A 22,594-nucleotide genomic window follows, 5' to 3' on the forward strand; every position below is an offset into this window, starting at 1 on the left:
AAGACCTTGCAAAAGTAATTTTTTCGTACACTGCTTACCCAACCAATCAGCAGATCCTCTCAGTGGCTGAAGCCTTGGTTTCAAAGTTTCTGTGTCTTAAGGAGCCAGGATCATTTGCCGGCTTATATGGCTGGCAGCAGCGCATAAAAAACAAGATGCACAATTACCGTGCCAAGCTAAGATCTTGAAAATTTTCTTACCCGGAAATTGAAATTAATGCCTTAAAAAGGTAGCATCCAGCTGATGCAGTGCCATCAAAGAATGTAAAAAAGCCAAAAAAAGCAGAGGTTAATTATCTCCCTCCGCATCCTACTGGAGAAACCCTAGAGACACTGGAGAAAGAGAGGCTGGAATTAATTTATGAAATAACAAAGAAAAACAATGCAAAGATAATTGCAGACAAAATGAATAAAACGTTCTCTAGCCGAAGACTTGGAGTGGTCAGCCTCTGCCCCTCTGTGGGTGATGTTACGGATTCAAATATTGGGGATGGATACAAGAGGAAAAACCACAATAACAACACTGGTCCGGCCGGGTTGAGTCAAACGATGATTTTAATGATCACACGCGTGGGAGATGGACACCGTACGCAGACAGCATCAGATCTCAAAATGGTGGAGCATTGATCAAACTCTTATAGCCTCTAGTGGCCCCCACCTAATCATAAAAGCCTAAACATTCACATTCTTTCTCTCACACAGCGCCTAAGCTACGACCTTGGCTCCCTGTTTATCTGCTCCTGCTGAGATGGGGCAGAAAACTCCAGTATGTTCTGTTCTCTTCTAATCAGACAAATAAGGCGATGACTTTCTGCGAACAGTATTTCTTATAACTCAGCAGTATAATGCATCATAAAACAATATCATTCATTCACAATAAATCAGCAGTCTAATGTAATGCAAATCAGTCTAACAAATGCAATAGTTATCACCTTCTTCTAATTCAGGAGAATAATGCAAACTAAAACTACATAATAATTCACCATCTTTAATTAAGGGTCTAACATGGCATAAAATAATATTATAATCTGACACTCCCCCTGTTGAGCTCTTTAGAATAAAGAGCACACCTACACCCTGTAATCCAGTGTGGCCGGGTTCACTTCTCCTTACCCCTGAGGCCCTTTGTCCCCCTGTTGGGCGAACCATATGTGAGATGACCTCTGTGTTTGCGTAGTTCAGATGCAAGAAAAACTATTATTCCAACAGTAGCAGGTACAGATGACACTCCCCAGTTCTCCCACAGCTTTATTTTGGTGCTACCTTATACCCTTCAGACGTACTCAGACTAGAACCTCTGTCCGAGGAGCTTTTAGCCTTTATTTTATTGCTGCAGCCACCAGTGTCTTCCAGTTGGGTGATCCTCTGCTCTTCTTTCTTCAACCTCAGGGGTTAGACAACCCTTCAGTCGTTGCACAGATCAGGGGATTATTCTGCCCCGATGTCAAACAACGATCTGTGTATCCTCGGGTCACAACTGTGTATCCCCCAGAAAAAGGAACAGGAACGTGTCCCCCTTTTGCCCAAGAGCCTCTCGAACCTCGTTGGTCTGGTGTTCCTGGATTTCCGCCAACCCCTTCATGGTTATTGCTGTGTTTATGGGATCCATCCTTTGAGGTGACTAATCGGAGCCCAGACGCCATGACACTTGGACCCAGTTGGTGTCTTGGCAGTCACTGTGTCTGTCTCTGCTGCGAAGGATCCTCGTATATCTGTGACCTCGTCTGGTGTCTGTTCCTTTCTCTGTAAGGGACAGAAAACCAAAACACCTCTCTGCCTAGCCCTAATAATCTACTGTTGTTATCTACTGACCTTCTGGTGATTCAGAATTGGTTTAGAATATTCAGAATGTCCCAGGGACTTATTCTAATCATATCCTATGTGTGTGTAAGCGTGTTTGCATTTAGCCCTCTGCACTCAAAGTCAATACCTGCAATATATCAGTCCGGACCATCACACCGAACGAAGCTTATGACCTTCAAAAGACCGAGTGCCAACTCATTATAAGCACATTTGCAAGGTGTGTATGAAAATGATTAAAACCACTCATTCTAATAAAAGACATCAAAAACAAATTAGCCATTTTTAATCCTAACATCTGCCCCCCATTTTCACAAAAATCATGTGTTTCCTTCCGCCTACTGTCCCACGGTTTCCTCTCCAGTGTGGTACTCAGCTTCTCATGAACACAGGCTTTTATCTTCTAAACGCTATTAGTTCATTTTAATGATGAACGCTTAAACATGGAAATAATGATTTATGCTTCTCACTGGTTCTCTAAAAAAGTCCGGAAACCTCTTGGGTCATTATTAGCCTAAGTTTTACCATACCTAAGTTATTAAAACACAAATGAAGTCATAAAAATGTTCATATAACCCTTGTTTGATGTTAAAACTCAACTTCCCCCCTTTTTTGACACATTCCCATGTGTCAAATCAACGGAGTTAGAAAAGTAAAAGAAAAGGTTAGTGACCTCATATCTTAGAAAGTATGAGACTTTCTCCTATCCAGTGTCGTTGCTCCAGTCCTGTCATCCTGTGCCAGGGAATGAAATCAATTTAAATGTCATGTTAGATCTGTTCAACTCCTGGCTCCGCCCAGAGCCTGCGTCCGCAGAATTGCCAAGAAACAAAACCTGTATTAATATGAACTTCACTTCAATATGAACTTGTTGACTACTTTTGACACAGCAAAGGAACATGCTCTCCTTCTCGAGGACAGGCACTGACTCCCACTTATCTCCAGGAGCCAACTGTCCCTCATGGAGACACAACATTGCAGCTACAAGGATTTCCAGATTGTTAAGGTGATCGGTGTGCTCCGAATCAAGTATGTAATATTAAACGAATGTTGTTTAATCAACTGCCACTACCTAAAACTTAGCAAACGATATAACTGAATAAAAGATCACAAAGAATAACATGATATCAGTGTTATGTAAGCGCGTGCGGCCTTCCATGCCCAAAGTCACTCCAGTCCATAGATCAGCCAGACATCGCGCTGACTGTAGCTTTTAACCCTTATTAACTTGAGCACAACTCTATAATGAGCAACAAACTGCAATATGTATAAAAATGATCATGGTTACACCTGCAATGAAAGATCATATGATTATCCTGACACCTGTAAATAGAAGATTAACCTGAGGTTATAACCATCACTGGAACACAAATGTTAATGTAATGTCAATAGCTTCAATAAATGATTAACGCAATGCTTGTTATATGATTCTGATGTAACAATAATGCTGATGCTAAAATAACAGTAAAACACCCCCTTTTATCCCGTTTATAAACTTCACACCTAAATGTTTTTAAATTTTATTTCCCCCTGTTTTTCCCTCACTGACCACAGCAGGGGAATCTTAGTCTTGATTCAGCCATGAATCCAGCTCGCCTGATTCATCACTGAGCCCCACCGTCACTGGCATCAGACAGGGTGGCGCTGCATATTCTTCCTTTAATGTCTCTATTTTCAATCTGTTAATTAGAGTGCTTAACCATGAAGTAGACTGCGTCCACAACAAGTCAATACAGCTGTAAATGTGGCCAATTATCAATCTATTACCAATCAAAAACAAAAAATAGCTTTTATTTTATGCATGATTTTAGTCAACCACTCACCCAGAGGATCTCCAATCCCAGAAAATTCCTTCTCCTCATTTAATGAGTCTGTCCTCCTTCCATGCCCTGGTAACTGGTCCATCCAGAGCCGTATCATCTTGAAATATACATACAACAAGCCAAACCACACCTTGGTCACACCAACCCTTTTCTGCCCTGAAGATGTCCAACGCCACCTTAGTCTGGACCAGGGTTTTAATAATTTTGCAATTTTCATTAGTTTTTTTTTAATTTAGTTTCGACTTCAGATTTTCAATTTTATGTCAGTTTTAATTAGTTTTTACCAATTGTTTGCTAGTTTAGTTTAGTTTAGATTAGTTTCAGTTATAGTTTTAGTTGTGTTTGTGTAACCCAGATCATTGTTTGAGTATGGGATTTCTGATTATTTGTAGTCACTGAACGCACCACTGTGCCGTGCGCATAGCCACTCTCTAGTCCAGCTACAGAGTTTTTTCCTTCCGTTCGTCCGATGAGGCGCATGCTGCTCTCGTGCCCTCTGCGAGCTGGAAATTCGGGTACAGTAGACATTTGAGTTGCTGTAAATAGTTTTAAAAACCTTTATATGTGAAGCTAATGATTTAATATGTTGTTAGAAAAAGGAGTCTTGTAGCGGTTACGAACGTGAAGCTGAGCTGAATCCGACAGCCATTCGCCATTACATGAACCCCTCTGGCTTGTTTGTTTGCCCTTTTGGTGCCCTGGATCCTACTGGATGAACTGCCTTGTGGAAGTCCTCATCTGATGACTCTGCTGAACCGTCCTGGCTAGTAGATGGTCGTTGCTGCGGGTGGATGCTTCTGCTTGCTGGATGTTATTATTGGATGCTACACCGTTCCAACAGAGCGGTAGGAACAATTCAAAGGGCCCAACGATGCACTTTATTTTTCCCTGAGCTCAGGTGATTTTCTTTTGGCCAAAGGACCTTGAAGGGATACATATTTGAGTTTATTTATTTATTTTATTTTTCTTGGGACACTGAGTGGAAAGACACTACAAAACAAGGGTTTATTATTTAAAATTGTGCCTAATAAATGTGTTTATGTTAAGTAAGTGTGGTGTCCATTGTGTGCTGGAAGCCTTATTGTTCCTGTGATGGAGCAGCTACTACCAATCTCCTTTACGAAACTAGCCTCTGATGGGATACAGATATTTTGGACACATTTGAATTCTTGTAACCTATTTCTAGAGAAACTGTGATTCTGGGCTTAGACATCGGGGTGGAATTGATGACACCGACACCTAGTGAACTGCCCAAGGTCAACAGTCCTGATTTCCACTCATTAAAGGTTTGGCGTAAGTACAGATTGCGTTACAAGTGGCGAGCCAGCCAGGAGATTGGTGAAAAGTAGCACTTTGACTTTCCAGCTCACAACACCCACCTTTTCATTTTTCCTTGACCCTATTGAGTTGGACATGGATCTTTGCAGACGTTTTGATGTAGATGGCCAGTGCTCACTTTTTGTGACTGGCATTGAAGGGATTTACACAGATGATGACATTGCTAGTGTTTTTTCAGTAAATGGTAAGGTTTCTCGGATAGTTCGAATTCCAGATGAATCAAACCAGCCAGAGGGTAGAGTCCTCATAGAATATTTGTCTGATCAAGCCATTTCCAAGATCAACCCCCAGATCTTAGGCGACTTGCCGAGCCCCAAGGATCCTGCTATCGGGTGGTCTGTCAAAACCATTCGAGATGTTGCTCAGGAAGAGGTAGGCAAGGAGTTAGCTCGTAGATACTTAGAAGAACTGAAGGCTGTTGGAGATAGTGGTAAAGCAGGTTTCTTGAGTGTTATTCAGAGTGAGGTCAGAGAAGCTCGACATAACTCTGAGATTCCTGACACACAGCCACACACAGCTCAGGATGGTGACACATCCCTCCATGACACTGTAGCTAGTGATCATGATGAACCTAATCACTACACACAGACCCACAATGCACCTGATAGTGCTGTGGTGAACCCTGTTAATATTGACCACAGTCTCCTTAACCCACCTCAGATTCAAAAAGTTGTTGTTGAGCACGTTATCAGAAATGACTCAACAGCCCCGTGGTCTACACAAACCAGACTGCGCACCTTTTCTGGCCGTGCTCCTAGGCCCAATGGTGAGGTAGACTATGAAACATGGCGCACACAAGTGGACCTTCTTGTCAGTGATTGCTCCCTTAGTGATGCGCAAAAAATTAGGAAAATACTTGAAAGTTTGCTAAGTCCAGCAGCCGATGTTGTTAAGTTGCTTGGTGTGAGCTCACCACCCAGGGCTTATATTAGGCAGCTCGATTCCGCTTTCAGTGTTGTAGAGGACGGAGAAGAGTTATTTGCAACCTTTCTCAGCTCCAATCAGAATAGCGGAGAAAAGCCCTCAGCATATTTGAACAGACTCCATAGCCTCCTCACTCGAGCTATTTCTAGAGGGGGAGTCTCTGTCGAAACTTTAAGCGAACACCTACTCAGACAGTTTATTAGAGGCTGCTGGGACCAGAGTCTCATTATAGCTCTCCAACTAGAGAACAAAAAGAACGGTCCACCAACATTCCCAGATCTACTCCTTATGTTAAGGACCGAGGAAGGTCGTAGATCTGCAAAGCTAGACAGGATGAAAAAACATCTGGGTGCTACAAAAGCAGCTGTACATGCCCACTCCATTTTTGATGTACCCTCCTATGATGATGAGCCCGTTCCGACACAGACTGCAAAACAGAGTGAAGCATCTAAGCTTGAGAGGAGAGTGGATGAGCTTTCAAAGCAGGTAGAGAAACTGAGTCAAAGGTCCAAGAATTCTCCTTTTGACAGTGAGCTTAGTACAGCGTTAAAACAGAGACGAGAAGAAACTGTTAAACTTGAAAGTAAAATAGATGAGTTGTCTAAGCAACTCAGAGAGCTCACTCAGAACCAAAAATGTCCTAAAGAGAATGATAGTGGCAAAGACTTCCTTACGGCAAGAAATAGCAGTGCCAGGAGACCAGTTAAGGTTCCCTCTATGCCAAAAGCATGGTTCTGCTTTAGATGTGGTGAAGATAACCACATTGCCGCTCGGTGTCCAAATGAACCCAACCAGGCACTAGTCCGTCAGAAGAATGCTGAGTTAAAGGAAAAGCAAGGAAGGTTCCAAGCCCAACAGGTTACTGAGCCTTTTGCTTTAAACTTGTAGCGGCTCCTGCTGTGGGACGTCCAGGAGCTGAGACCAGCATTAGTCCCGCCTCAAGTGACCAAAGAATTGATGTTCAGAGCAAAATGAAGACCCAGACAATGGTTCAAGATTTCAGTTCCCAATCCCGCTTGCCACCCGGTCTGATAGGTCCTCGTTGTTCAGCTTCTGTTTTGGTTGAGGGTGTGCAATGCAACTCTATCATGGATAGTGGTTCACAAGTCACTACAATCTCCGAATCATTTCACAAGGATAAACTGGCACATCTCCCCATTCAGCCCATTCAAGCATTGCTTGAGATTGAGGGTGCGGGTGGACAGCACGTTCCCTACCTTGGTTATGTTGAGACCCACGTCACTTTTCCTCAAAACATTACAGGCAAAGAGGAAGAGTTGGTTGTTTTGGCTCTTGTTGTGCCTGAGTGCCATTTTAACAGCAGAATACCAGTTTTGATTGGTACCAATGCACTCTTAAGACTCCATGATAAGTTATCTGAACGTGACGGTCCAGATTTCCTTCACAGACTGTGTTCCAGAGATGTAGCACTGGTTCTCCAGCACTTGGCTAAACAAATGGATGATTGCCACATACGCCCAGTGAGGTTGCACGGGAAAGTACCAGTCACCATCCCTGCCAACCACAAGTGCTGTTTAATGGGCGATGTTAGGCTGAGAAAGAACACTCCTAACGTAAGTTTTGTCCTTGAACCAAATGAACACGACAAGTTACCTGGTGGTTTATTTCTTGAAACTGCTTTGATAGACATCCCTTACAAAGCTAAGAGTAAGGTTCCAGTCGTCTTGCAGAACTTGAGTGGGCACAGTATTGTGTTGCAACCAGGAAGTACAGTTGCCCAGGTATGTGTAGCCCAGCACATTTCACCCCTGGTGCCTGTTTCAAATGCTTCTTCTCATGACAAGTTTGATGGAGAGAAGCTAAAGTTTAATCTTGATGAGTCACCCCTCTCTGAAGAATGGAAAGGGCGCATTACCACCAAGCTCAAGTCTATTTCAGAAGTGTTTGCGGTTGATGACCTGTCTTATGGTCATACCACTGTGGTAAAACACCACATTCGGCTGAACGATGACACGCCGTTTAAGGAACGGTCGAGGCCCATCCACCCAAGTGACAGAGAAGCTGTCAAGCAACACCTCAAAGAACTGCTTAATGCAGGGGTTATTAGGGAGTCAGAGAGCCCCTACGCATCTCCAATAGTAGTTGTGCGTAAAAAGGACGGTTCGATCAGGTTGTGCGTTGATTACCGCAAGTTGAACGCACGGACCATTAGGGATGCTTATGCCCTCCCAAACATTGAGGAGACCTTCACGGCCCTTAGTGGTGCCAAGTGGTTCTCGGTCATGGACCTCAAATCAGGCTATTATCAGGTTGAGATGGCCGAGGAAGATAAAGCTAAAACTGCTTTTGTCTGTCCTCTTGGGTTTTACGAGTTTAATCGCCTGCCTCAGGGCGTTACAAATGCCCCAAGTACATTTCAACGACTGATGGAGAAGTGTGTTGGGGATTTGAACTTGAGTGAGGTACTTGTGTTTTTGGATGATCTGATTGTGTTTTCAGACACCCTGGAGGAACATGAGGTGAGACTCATGAGGGTGCTGAACCGGTTGAGGGACTTTGGGTTGAAGCTGTCCCCAGAAAAATGTCATTTCTTTAGGCCCTCGGTGAAGTACCTTGGCCATGTGGTGGATGCCCAAGGAGTTCACACAGATCCTGATAAGATCTCAGCTTTGAAAACATGGCCTCATCCTACAAACAAGAGAGAGCTGAAATGTTTCCTAGGCTTTGCCGGTTATTACCGGAGATTCATTGACGGATACTCAAAGATCGCAAAGCCTTTAAATAGTCTAACGGCCGGTTACTACTCACCCAAAAAGAGGGGTAAAGTGTATCTTGAAAAACGTTTCAGACAACCGTCAAACATTAACTTACCTTTTGGAGAGGAGTGGACACCTGAATGCGAAAATGCATTTAAGACTTTGATTGAGAGACTGACATCGGCACCTGTCCTTGCTTTTGCCAATCCACAGCTACCATATGTCCTGCACACTGATGCCAGTCGTGAAGGCTTGGGTGCAGCACTCTACCAAGAGCAGGACGGGAAGCTGAGAGCTGTGGCTTATGCAAGCAGGGGACTTTCCAAAAGTGAGAGAAACTATCCCACTCACAAGCTTGAATTTCTAGCTTTGAAGTGGGCAGTTTGTGAGAAGTTTAACAGCTACCTTTATGGCGCTAACTTCACCATTGTGACGGATAACAATCCTCTCACGTATGTACTGACATCTGCGAAGTTAGATGCTGCTGGTCATCGCTGGTTAGCTGCGCTGTCTACTTATCAGTTCACCGTTAAGTACAGGGCCGGTCATGCCAATCGCGATGCAGATGGGCTGTCCCGACGACCACAAGCTCCTCCTTTTGAAGATGAGGATTTCATCAAAGAAAGGGAGAGAGTTGATGACATGAAAAACCGTCTTCTAGAGGTGAGCAACGAGATGAGTCACGAGGTGGTATCTGCCTTATGTCAGCGCCATCTTGTGGTGTCAAAGATCGAGCACTGTTCAAATCTAGAACAACCTTTGGCTGTAGAGTCTCTTGCTGTTGATCCCTCAACAGTTGCGGATGTATTTGGAGAAGACACATTACCATCTATGACAAGCTCTGACTGGTATAAAGCTCAGAGGGATGACCCGGTTGTCTCACGTGTCATTACCTTCGTTGAAAGAGCTCAAAAGCCCAGTTTCAGAGAAACAAACCTTGAAGCTCCTGATGTTAGGCTTCTTCTCAAGGAGTGGAGAAGGCTCGAACTGAGAGATGGAGTATTGTACAGGAAATGGACAAATAGAGACAACATGGTATGGCAGTTAGTCCTACCTGAACAGTTCAGAGGGAAAGCGTTGCGTGGAGTGCATGATGAAATTGGTCATCTTGGTTTTGAACGAGCACTGCATCTTGCCCGTTCCAGATTCTATTGGCCAATGATGACAAAGTCTGTAGAGGAGAAGTGCAGACAGTGTCCACGCTGTGTCAGGAGGAAAGCAGTGCCTCAGAAGGCAGCGCCTCTTGAAAATATTATAGCAACTTACCCGCTTGAACTCGTTTGTATGGACTATTTGTCAGTTGAGACAGACAACAGAGACACCCGGAACATATTAGTTATCACTGACCATTTTACAAAGTTTGCTGTGGCAGTGCCAACTAAAGATCAGAAGTCCAGGACCATTGCAAAAGCTCTATGGGAGAACTTCATAGTTCATTATGGGTTTCCCAGTCGTCTACTCAGTGATCAGGGTAGAGACTTTGAATCTCACACAATCAAAGAGCTATGTGCGTTGATAGGAGCAGACAAAATCCGCACTACACCTTATCATCCTCGCGGAAACCCGGTGGAAAGGTTTAACCGGACGCTTCTTGATATGTTGGGTACGTTGGAAGAGGAAGACAAATCTCACTGGAGGGACTTTGTTAAACCCTTAGTTCATGCGTATAACTGCACGAGAAACGACACGACTGGTTTCTCTCCATATGAACTGATGTTTGGCAGACAACCCCGACTACCCATTGATCTGGTCTTAGGTATCCAACCTGAAAATGCCAACCATAAGTCTCATTCAGAGTATGTGAACAACCTTCGTCAACGTCTGGAGGAGAGCTACACCCTAGCTGCAAAAAACTCCCAGAAGATCGGAGAAAGGAATAAAGCTAGGTTTGACAAGAGGATTAGAGTGGCCGAGCTCTGTGCAGGTGACAGGGTTTTGGTTAGGAATATGAGTATCAGAGGTAAACACAAAATCTCAGACAGGTGGGAACAGAAAGTACATGTTGTGGTTAAACGAATCAATGATGGCCCTGTCTATGTTGTGGAACCCGAGTTGGGGAATGGACCAAAACGCACCTTACACAGGGATCTCCTTCTACCGTGTGGGTTCTTACCTGTGGAAGAAATAGCAGGGAGCAGATCTCATGGGCCCTCTAAAGGGAAGAAACCAAGAAACAAAGCCGAAAGGGAAGTACAATCTTCTGATAACCCTGATGGTCAGGAAGATGAGGTATACAGTGATGAGGACGAAGTGTATCCAGCTTTTGTGGTTCCAGAAATAATAACCAGAGGTCCTTTTATCCAGACTGAAAGGCAGGTTATCACACCTCAGCTGTCCACTGGGGATGTGTATTCTAGCTTGCCCCGTGCAGAGCCACAAGATGAGTCACACGCACAAGAAACACCCAGTCATGTTTCTGAACCTGGACCTTTGTTACACTCAGAAAGCAATGAGGTGACCACATCTCCCATTCCATCTGGTGAAGGTCCAGGTTGGGTTGTTATTGACATTCCTGAACAGACAGAACCTGTTGAAATGAATCAAGAAAGCAGTGACACTGCTGAGCAGAGTTCAGAGCCAGAGACAGTAGAGTTGCGGCGTTCTGGGAGAGAGAGACGCCAACCTCGTAAACTAACTTATGACGAGTTAGGTGAGCCTTTAATTTTAGCTCTCAGTTCCTTTTTGTCAGAGTTTCGCAATTGTATTCTCTCAGAGCACTTTCCTTCACACACCTGTTAAGTCAAGTGTGCATGCAGAGACTCATGCACTTTAGAGGGGGAGAGTGTAACCCAGATCATTGTTTGAGTATGGGATTTCTGATTATTTGTAGTCACTGAACGCACCACTGTGCCGTGCGCATAGCCACTCTCTAGTCCAGCTACAGAGTTTTTTCCTTCCGTTCGTCCGATGAGGCGCATGCTGCTCTCGTGCCCTCTGCGAGCTGGAAATTCGGGTACAGTAGACATTTGAGTTGCTGTAAATAGTTTTAAAAACCTTTATATGTGAAGCTAATGATTTAATATGTTGTTAGAAAAAGGAGTCTTGTAGCGGTTACGAACGTGAAGCTGAGCTGAATCCGACAGCCATTCGCCATTACATGAACCCCTCTGGCTTGTTTGTTTGCCCTTTTGGTGCCCTGGATCCTACTGGATGAACTGCCTTGTGGAAGTCCTCATCTGATGACTCTGCTGAACCGTCCTGGCTAGTAGATGGTCGTTGCTGCGGGTGGATGCTTCTGCTTGCTGGATGTTATTATTGGATGCTACACCGTTCCAACAGAGCGGTAGGAACAATTCAAAGGGCCCAACGATGCACTTTATTTTTCCCTGAGCTCAGGTGATTTTCTTTTGGCCAAAGGACCTTGAAGGGATACATATTTGAGTTTATTTATTTATTTTATTTTTCTTGGGACACTGAGTGGAAAGACACTACAAAACAAGGGTTTATTATTTAAAATTGTGCCTAATAAATGTGTTTATGTTAAGTAAGTGTGGTGTCCATTGTGTGCTGGAAGCCTTATTGTTCCTGTGATGGAGCAGCTACTACCAATCTCCTTTACGAAACTAGCCTCTGATGGGATACAGATATTTTGGACACATTTGAATTCTTGTAACCTATTTCTAGAGAAACTGTGATTCTGGGCTTAGACATCGGGGTGGAATTGATGACACCGACACCTAGTGAACTGCCCAAGGTCAACAGTCCTGATTTCCACTCATTAAAGGTTTGGCGTAAGTACAGATTGCGTTACATTTGCAATAATTAAGTGTAACAAAATCCCAGTTTCATCCTATCAGTCATGCTCTTCTGCTTATCCTTGGGTATTGAGACTATTAACTCTTGCAGCGACAGGTGTTCGTAATTTTGGTTCAAGTGAATTGATAAACCTTTTGAAGGCCATTGACTCACACAGTTATGTAGATATCCCCGTCCTGTTGTCTCGGGATGCATCACGCTGCCTTGCCTGGGGTTAGCTTCTGTTTTCTGGGGATGAGGGTTGAGTGTGCTCCCTTACCTTCTCAAGGTAAGCTAGGTTAGCCTTCTTGTGTGAGCTTTTCAAGCGCACTTTAAGGTTTGTGGGATTTTTCCCTTTAGAAATGTCCCTCATAATTTGTCTCTCTCCACTACAAGACACTTGCTTTATCCAAAACACAGTCATATTCAAAGTAATCCCAATTTGGACTCTGGTGCTTTCTCCCGACTTTTCCTGACATAATCCTGCGCGTGGACGGAGCAGCAACACAGACGACTCGACTAACGTGCTGCCACCTGCTGGCATAATGAGACGGCAAGAAAAAATCTGGAAACTAAACTTCACTTTCACCCTTGACTATTGTAGGACACGCACACATCAATGAAAACTAAACACATTTTTGCTATCAATTCAGTTAATTTTAGTTAGTTTTGTGAACACTCATTACAGTTTTAGTTAGTTTTCCTTTTTTGTTTTTTTTATTTTATTTCCATTAACGAAAATGTTTTTTCACTTCTAGTTTTCGTTATTTCGTTTTCGTTAACGATAATAACCTTGGTCTGGACTGTCAAAGGTGACTTTAACGCTGACTGTTCCGACAATCCATTTTATAACATCTCCTGGTCAGCTTAGCCAATCTCTGCACACTGGAATAAACATAATCAACATGGTCAATGTTTTTCCTGCGTGTTATTTCACCATCTTATCGATTCCAATGTTCCATCCTTATTTGGTTTGCGACATTATGTTTATCTAGAACTCCACTCTGTCTCTAAATGTTTGAAGAATTTTTCATGGTTGGGGTCAAATTTTGAGAATTTGACCATAAGTGAAAGTTATGGTGTTATCACCCCCTTCGGGGCTTACCTTTCCCAGTTTTGATGATATTCCTCCCTATTCTTTGCAAGTACCCCCTTTTGGTGGCGAGAAACTGTTGGTGTGGTCAAGTGGGTGCTGTAAAAACAAAAGCTCAGGACAGAACAGTTATCAGTCATGTACTTCATACAAAATTAGCATATATCTGATTTCATATTGATCCTCTGAGTGTAATGGTACATTTTAATTTGAATTTACCAAAGCTAAACACAATAATTTTCTTTATTTTGCTCTTGTTCTTGTGCAGCACCACCTCTCAGCACATGCCCCTGTCGGTTCTATCCTACTTTTAAATTGCTGACTATTTCAATGAAAGGACCTAAATGACAGGGACCAGTGTTTATTGTTACATATCTCCATTTTGAATGTGACAAGTCTATCATTCCCTGTTATCCATAGATATTAATAGAGTTTTTTGGCTTTTTTTTTTTTTCCCCTCTATAACAGTTAATTGACTTTTTACAGTGGGCTGCTATGGTTAATAATAACATGTTCAGTCATGAGTGAAGTCAAACCTTTTCCTCAATTTAGCATTTAACCTTCCCAACAATATAATGTGATACATTAATCGAAACACAGCCACTAAAACTCAATTTTCTTAATGCAAACATCAGTAACTCAAAATTAGCAACCAAAGGGTTCAGTCTGCAGCTCACACTCATGTGAAGCTACAGCCTCCCCCTTAGTCTCTGTCATCCTTCTGTTCCTGTAAAAACAAAACAAAGCAAGACAAAACATCCACCCTTCTTTTACAGGCTGGGTGAATTGTTGGACATTTACTAATCCTAAAGTCGGCACCGTTTTTGTCTCAGTATCAAGTCAGTTAAAACTTTTAGTCGTCAGTCCATCACAGTCCAGCCACATGCATACATCCACACACATTCATACCAGAAGTTGCTGATAATGGAGTCTCACGCGCGACCTATTCGAGCCTCCATCACCAGCAAGATGACGTCATCATTTTAAAGGAAAACAGTTCCTTGTTTTTTTGACTGGATTGACTCGCTGCAATCCTTTTAGGCTCAGGACTTCTCATGTGATCAGTGTCCCATATAAGTGAATTTCTCCCAAGCCCATTATAATCATGGAGAAAAATACTTTGCGACTGTTTTCAGTAAGAATATTTTATAGCGCTTTAAAGTTCAATCTCTCAGGCCTGGATTAAAGAGCTGATTTGTTAAATCAGGAACTCACAAGATACCAAAATATCACCACCGGTGGATCACACCTCTCAGATGTTCTTATTTCAGTGCACTGTAACAAAAGCAAAAACAAAAACAAACGTAACCAATAAAATACTCATATAATAACAAACAAAGAATCATCAATTAACCTAGCTCTAATAGCTACATGACTTTTCACTGTGGCAGGAAACCAGAATACCCAGAGAGAAACCACCGCAAACTAGCCAGACTGTGGATTTGCACCCAGGACCTTCTTACTGTCAAGCAACAGCACCAACCAGCATGCCAACAATGTAGGAAACACAGGAAAGCTATGATTTCCTGTATTTGATGCAGAATTAGTTTGTTCTTGTCCTTGACAGGTTAATTCACAATAAATAGCAATAGCATGCATGTGGTGTGTGTGTCGTTGTCTGCCTCTTATAACTCCAGTGATTTTCCTGCAGTTTGAAATCTTATGCGGTGTTGTGGATTCCGTGAGTTCAGCAGCTAACCACTCTTATTAGATCGTATCGTGTCATCTCAATGAGAACAAATTGAGTTGTTGAATTTCGTACAGATCTTTAAAGCCTGAGGCAATTGTGTTAAACGCACGCGAGATGCTTACGTAAATCCAAGGGCTGGCCCCTTTTTTCTTTTTTTTTTTCTTTCTTTCAGTGTGTTCCTCCTTCAATTAAATCTCAATCACAACAATGTGGCGCTCCGAAATAAGACTCACACCGTTAATTCATCATTTTCACTCTGTACCACTGCTCCTTATCAGGCTGTGTGAAGCACAGTGAACAATTCAGTCGAGGCCTTCAGCCATAAACAGACATCACGCACAGACATTGTTTTCATAACCAAACTGCCTTAGACCCTGTCCCCTAAATCTACACAAATGCCCTCTGGGTGACATGAAATGCATTTAACCAATAAACAATCAATGGCTTCTTGTTGTTGTAACAGATTCTGTATTTGGATGTTTGTGTGCAGCATTTTGCGTGTCAGCATAAGCATTTGTTAGTAAAGCATTCTTCATTGCAGCAGCGTGTGTGTGTGTGTGTATCACTCTTCATTGCACAAGCGTGTGCATGTGTGTGTGTGTGTGTGTATCACTCTTCATTGCACAAGCGTGTGCATGTGTGTGTGTGTGTGTGTGTGTGTGGATCACTTCTCAGTGAATTGAATCAGCATTTCGATTTGTGTGCTTGTGTGTGTGTCATTTCTCACTCAATCAACGAGTGCATATAAAGTTCAAAGTTTATTCGCCACATGCAGTGGCAGGTTGCCCTGCAGTGGAATGAACCCGCCCCCTGACCTTACACATACAACACAGACATCACATGGGGATACAAGTCAGAGAACGGTTGCATTACAGAAAAAAACACTGAAATGTACACTACAGCGGGAAAGGTACAAGAGGAAAAAAAGAGACCTCTACTCATGCTGGGCTACAGGAGGACAGCATGAGAACAGGAAACAAAAAAACTCCTCTGCACAGAAAAGCACATAAATGTCCACAGCACAAACATTATAGAACACGTGACCAGCAACAGGGTTGGGTAGGGGATAAGGAGTTCACCCAGGCAACACAGCAGCCATCCTGCCACTGCGCCGACTCTCCAGCGCGGGCCCAGACCCGCCTCGTGTTCCCAGGAGGCAACAAGCATCGAAGGCGTTGGAAGGGGAGGGGGGATGTGTGAGTGCTTATCAGTGTAAGTGTATGTGTGTGCGTGTCCATAGTTCAGCTGAAGACAGTGTCCTTCACCCTATCAGGCTAAGTAAACAGTCTGCTAGCCAATCCAGGTGGCCTTGCATGGGATGGGAAGAATAGTCATATGTGTTCATATGAGTGTTTCTCTTCATTCTGAGTGAGTGTATGTAGATGTGTGTGTTTGTGTGTGTTTGTGTGTGTTCGTGTGTGTTTGTGTTCATCACTTTCCTGTTCTGGTGTTCTGGGTAAACCACGGCCTGAGGCGTGCCCTGGGGTCCTGCCCTCCTCCATTTCAGTCTGTTAGCATCCATTGGTGCTGCTGCTCAAAGTTCTGTCCATACTGGTTCTGGCCCCAATTGAGGCAGTCCTTTTCTCCAGTGTCCTGCATCTTCTCCTTGTCCAGCTCCTCCTTAACTTGACCCTTTTGCTTCTGTAGCTCCTTCAGGGTTTGCTCCTGCTGTAGGAGCTTCTCGTCAGGTTTGGCGACCTCCTGCTCCAGCAAGCTCCGGCCTGATTTCAAGTCCTGTATCTGGGACTCTAAGCCTGACTGATGGGTTCGATTAGCAGCCAGCTCCTCCTGAGCCATGCTCAGTTTCTGCTCTGATGCCTTGAGCTCTTACTGAGGGCAGAAACCTCAGAGTCTTTTCCGTACACGTCAGATTGAAGTTTATTGATGTTTTCCTTGCTTTGCTCCACGGCCTTCTGCAGCTCTGCTGTCCGGCTCTTCTCAGAGGTCAGCTCCTGGTCGAGCCCCGACACCTGTGCCTTCAGCTTATTTTCTTCTGGTGCTTTTGTCCATTCTGAGGTGCCTCCTGACCTCAGTTACTCCTCCTGTCTCTGGCACGCCCTTTTTGCTGCCCGATCATCTGTGTTGGTCAGTCACTGTCCTGCACAGTTTTAATGCAGAGTTGTTAAGGTCAGCATTCTTTTGCTCACCCTCACTTTTCATCCGGGCTTAATGGGCGTCTCGTCACAGCTCTGTCAGCTGAAGCTGTCTGGAAATCTCCCCCGTGTAGTGAAACGGGCCTTGGATTTAACGCTCTCCGTCTCTGCTGCATGAGATCGCTTTCCTGCAGCACTGTTGACATTTTCAGGTTGTTGTTGTGGGTCCAGCTGCTGTAGCGTTTGGTCAGGGTCACATCAAAGGTGGTAGAGGGGAGAGCAAAGATGGTAGAGGGGAGAGCAGGAGTCCAGGTCAGCCTCGGCAAAGCAGCCTGTAATCAAGCATAAAGAGAAAAAACAAAACAAAAACAAAAACAGACGAACAGGAAAATGATGTTGTGTTGGCTGTGTTATTCAGAGAGGGGAGAAACACTGGGCCAGGCCCTGTGTCAGCCTTCTCTCCCCCTTTTTTGTTTTTTCTCACCATATAATCAACTCATAACCCACCAAGTTGACAGGACAACACAGGTACATGTTAAAATTCTTAAGATCATGTTTAAAAGCTCAAAAAAGGGATTTTCCTTCATTCAGTAATCACTTGTATTAATCAATCAGCAGAAAACATGTCACAGTTTGACTCTTTTTACCACTAAATTTGTCGTGTCGTCACTGGTTGGTCAGACCAGTGTCTTTTTTTTTTTTTGAAGTTAAATTGTTGTCCTGCAACCCAGAAAGTTTATTTGTTAGTAGTGGATAAACTTTATCATTCAACAACAGGTGTATGTTAAGTTTCGCTGCTTTAACCTTGCTGGAAAATCTTCACGTGTTCATGAATGTAATAATTATAATAATAATAATAATGGATTGGATTTATATAGCGCTTTTCAAGGCACCCAAAGCTGTTTTTTCATTGCGTGTGTGTGCGTTTGTAGGTGGGTTAATTTAACTTTTTTCTCAAACGAGGCATTTCTCTAACACGTGCCTTTCTCATACATTTCTCTGGTTGTGTGTGTGTTTTTATTTTGTTTCCCAAATTTTGATTTCCCACCTTAAATAACAGCTTTCCATGTCTTCAGCCAGGAGTTAGAGCTTGCTTGTGAGATTCAGGGACACATGGTGCTAACAAAAATTCAGCCAAAAACTTGCCTGAAAATTTCCAGTGATGGTAACCGATAACTGGAGGAGAAGATGTCCTTTAAGCTTCTTTTCAGGGTTGGGACAAAGCTGGGGCCAAGCTGTAAACTTTTGAGCCAAAGCTTGGCCTGTCTGTCGTCCCAATTCTGTTAATTTATCCTGTACTCAGGTTTCCAGGTTGAGAGAAATCCACCTGTATTAACACACTAAAACATTCACTTAGTATTTCTTTTCTGAAAACATCCATTCGCTTTATCTGCCTAGATTTTACTCTCTCTCTCTCTGGGTGCATAAACATTCACCCTAGTCATTCAAAACCTTATTTGTAATATTATAATCAGCAAAATCAGCGTCTTATTTACAGGTCTTTAACAGTATTTGCAAATCATAATTATAAAACTCAAAAACACGCTAAACAGGAAGCAAAAGTCCTCTGTGCGCTTCACAGCAGCCACCTCATTTGCATGTTCACACACCGTCTAAAAATAGCTCGCAGCGCTGCAGCGCGCTGTCGTCACACACAGCCTCGTCTCACACACAGCTCTATTATTTTATATTACAAAGACGTCTTATATTTACAATCACTCTCAGGCCTGACAGATTTAGCGCCTACACAATTTCGACAAATTTAAGTTAACGGGTCCAACCGAAGAAAGTCTAACTTTTTCGTAATCAATTAACCAGTATCAGCCTCTAACTGTATCTGGCCTCATCTCTAAAGTCCCTAACTCAATTTAACAGTGTCCAAAAAAGCGCAGATACCGTTACAAACGGTAAGGAGACTCTAACTCCTAGCTTATTCCAGGATGCCCTGTACCCCACAGTTAAGCCAAACTGAACTAACCCTGTTCGCCAACAGGTCAAGGGCGCGCGTCCACGGCCAGGAGGGAGCGTAACCTCCGGGCTATGCGCTTCTTAGCAGACTCTAACTGCCGTCCTATAATAATTTATAACACTTTTAAACAACAGTCAACCCCCCAAAACAAGAGTCTGACTGAGGCAGGTGCAACCTAGTGATCAATGGGGACTCTAACCCACAAAATGACCAATTCCCTATCAAACTACTTGGGCCTCTAACCCAGTATTTTTCTTTTACCTTGGGCCTCTAACCCAGTATTTTTCTTTTACCTTGGGCCTCTAACCCAGTATTTTTCCTTTACCTTGGGCCTCTAACCCAGTATTTTTCTTTTACCTTGGGCCTCTAACCCAGTATTTTTCTTTTACCTTGGGCCTCTAACCCAGTATTTTTCCTTTACCTTGGGCCTCTAACCCAGTATTATAACTTACAAACTTCAACTTTCAAATCTCATGAGATTTTCATTAAAATCAAAACAGGCCTTCACCAGTAATTTCAGTGAGTAGATTTTAATTTTATCATGTCCAATTTGGCACACTTTGGAAATAGATTCAACAGGTAGTGCCTTACCTTTGTATAAGCCGGCTTATGCCCACTCACGTCAGACCACTGGCTTGTGCCTGTCCGTTCGACAACCTCGGACCGTCCAAACCTCCAACTTCCACCCCAATACCACAGGACGAGCCCCCAAACTGTTACGGATTCAAATATTGGGGATGGATACAAGAGGAAAAACCACAATAACAACACTGGTCCGGCCGGGTTGAGTCAAACGATGATTTTAATGATCACACGCGTGGGAGATGGACACCGTACGCAGACAGCATCAGATCTCAAAATGGTGGAGCATTGATCAAACTCTTATAGCCTCTAGTGGCCCCCACCTAATCATAAAAGCCTAAACATTCACATTCTTTCTCTCACACAGCGCCTGAGCTACAACCTTGGCCCCCTGTTTATCTGCTCCTGCTGAGATGGGACAGAAAACCTCTCCAGTATGTTCTGTTTTCTTCTAATCAGACAAATAAGGCGATGACTTTCTGCGAACAGTATTTCTTATAACTCAGCAGTATAATGCATCATAAAACAATATCATTCATTCACAATAAATCAGCAGTCTAATGTAATGCAAATCAGTTTAACAAATGCAATAGTTATCACCTTCTTCTAATTCAGGAGAATAATGCAAACTAAAACTACATAATAATTCACAATCTTTAATTAAGGGTCTAACATGGCATAAAATAATATTAAAATCTCACAGTGAGTTAAAAGAAAGGTGGCCAGCATTATTCACTGAGGCTCAGGTGAGTATGTGTGATAACTTTTCCTATCCACCAAAAAACAAATGTCAAACAAATGTCAACAAATTGAAATGTCATTTTTTTTGTCCCCTTACTTCTTAGCTCATCGAAGAGTTCAGACGCATCACCACAGTTTCTTTGGTGGAGACATTCATGCTGAAACTTGATGAGTACACACCAGGTCTTTTGCAGCTTATGCCTGCCAAAGGAGGAGCTGCTGGTTCCAAGATGAGACCTCTGCTGGACACTTTGAATGACGTATGTTATTTGACTTTTTTCACAAATATGTAATTATGGAGGGCTGCAGTGGGTAGCAAGAAGGTCCTGGGTTCAAATCCCGGCCCAGGGTCTTTATGCATGGAGTTTGCATGTTCTCCCTGTGCATGTGTGGGTTCCCCCCGGGTACTCCAGCTTCCTCCCACAGTCAGAAAACATGGCTGTTAGGTTAATTGGTCTCTCCAAATTGTCCTTAGGTTTGAGTGTGTGCGTGCATGGTTGTTTATCCTGTCTGTCTCTATGTTTCCTTGTGATTGACTGTCCAGGGTGTACCCAGCCTCTCACCTGTTGAAAGCTGGAGATAGACATCAGCCATGTTTTTGTTTTTAAGTAATTCAGTCTTAATGTATGTAAATCACTCGACTTAGTCTTTTCACTAAATTGTATCTCCCTACAGGCACAGAGCATTGAGAAGAAAAGGGATCTCCTTATCTGCTGCCTCATTAGCTACCTCGGGGAAAGACAAGAAGATCTTTTTCATGACTGCCAGGTTTGTCATATTGATAACGCGCCTATTGAAAAGCGCCTATTGAAAAGCGCCTTGAGGCGACTTTTGTTGTGATTTGGCGCTATATAAATAAAATTGAATTGAATTGAATTGAATAACAGTTTACTTATTAACTCAAGGGATCCTAATGTTCTTCTCTCCTGTCCTCTCCTATCCCCTGTTCTCCCCTTCTCCATTCATCTTCTGTCCGCTCCCCTCTTTAGATCAACTGAAATATATTGAAAAAGCATCTTAAATAAAATAAAACATGTGCATGCTTTTTGTTTCTTTCTTTTTAACACGTAGGAATGTGAGGATTACACAGACAATATGATGAAGGTGATCGTGATCCACAACATCATGGCTGAGGAGGATCCATCAGATGTGTCCATTGTGATTGAGGGAAACCAAGTGACGGAGGGATGTGGAAGCCGAACAAAGGCATGTGTACTGCTGATGGGACTGATATATGCCCTCAACCTCGAATATCCGAAGGAGCTGAAGAGCACATCTGACACTTTTCAAAAACTGTTTTTGGAACTTGACGGGGCCAAACTACTGAACAAGGTCCACGACCTCAAAAATAAGCTTATGCAATGCACACACATTTCCCCTCTTGTTCCCAGAGGACATAGCTTGATGGAGCTGTAATTTTTCTTCTGACAGCAAGCACAGAAACTATTGCATGTTGGTGTTAGTGTTCTGTTCTATCTATCCATATGTTTGATAACGTACATGCACAGAAACAACCTTGCAGAGTTTCTGTGCTTTTGGCTTTTAAAATGGACTGAGTGGCCTTTGAAAGTGTTGTCTGCATTAGCCGTTGTGTTGCACTTTATTCTGTATTTTTATGGAATAAAAACATTGAGATGAGGAACCATTTGAATATCTTTTTTGGGGGGGTACATTTTACCTTATATGAATAGGTAATGTTTATCAACTGATAATAATTAAATTTTATTACTAATTATCAGGTATTACCAACTAGCAAACAAGAGATAATTTTACCTAATTTCAGTGAGTAAGTAGCTGTTGAATGTATACATAAATATGGGGTAAATTTTACCCAATTTAATTAAGTATTTCATAGCTTTTTATTGAAGTTATTTTATACACAATATATTGAACTAAATCTACCCCAAAAAAGTCAATGCAAATTGTTACCTCAGATTTATTGGGTAGATTCTATAGATGACTTCTTACAGTGCAGCCAGAAACATGTTTCCCCACTTTCACAATGCTGAGGTGTCAAATCCACAACCCCCAACAGATGGTTTGTTACACGCGGGTGTGAAGGGCAAGCTTTACTTACACAGCCTCACACA

The 22,594-nt window shown here is 42.9% G+C and overlaps 1 protein-coding gene and 1 long non-coding RNA gene across 2 annotated transcripts; both read left to right on the top strand.

Annotated features, from left to right (window-relative positions):
- The first annotated feature begins 231 nt into the window (after positions 1-231).
- LOC146382172 (uncharacterized) lies at positions 232-21,920 on the top strand. The gene is made up of 5 exons (XM_084936858.1): positions 232-467; positions 20,471-20,509; positions 20,609-20,764; positions 21,180-21,272; positions 21,576-21,920. Exons 1-5 carry the CDS (start codon positions 405-407, stop codon positions 21,918-21,920), a joined length of 696 nt encoding a protein of 231 aa, XP_084792984.1. The 5' UTR covers positions 232-404.
- LOC146382173 (uncharacterized) lies at positions 3,973-4,668 on the top strand. Its single transcript, XR_014800955.1, has 2 exons — positions 3,973-4,137; positions 4,216-4,668. It is a non-coding gene; the product is annotated as an uncharacterized LOC146382173 (long non-coding RNA).
- Positions 21,921-22,594: the final 674 nt, after the last annotated feature.

The sequence above is a fragment of the Perissodus microlepis genome, chromosome 8, assembly GCF_051167445.1.
Source record: "Perissodus microlepis isolate ML-2025 ecotype Zambia chromosome 8, ASM5116744v1, whole genome shotgun sequence".
Classification (NCBI taxonomy): Eukaryota; Metazoa; Chordata; class Actinopteri; order Cichliformes; family Cichlidae; genus Perissodus; species Perissodus microlepis.

Excerpts from the sequence above, each read along its gene's own strand:
- LOC146382172 (XM_084936858.1), top strand. The coding sequence starts at position 405 with ATGAATAAAACGTTCTCTAGCCGAAGACTTGGAGTGGTCAGCCTCTGC. Across the intron at positions 468-20,470 it reads TCTGCCCCTCTGTGGGTGAT|TTAAAAGAAAGGTGGCCAGC; the intron begins GTTACGGATTCA and ends TCTCACAGTGAG. Across the intron at positions 21,273-21,575 it reads ATCTTTTTCATGACTGCCAG|GAATGTGAGGATTACACAGA; the intron begins GTTTGTCATATT and ends TTTAACACGTAG.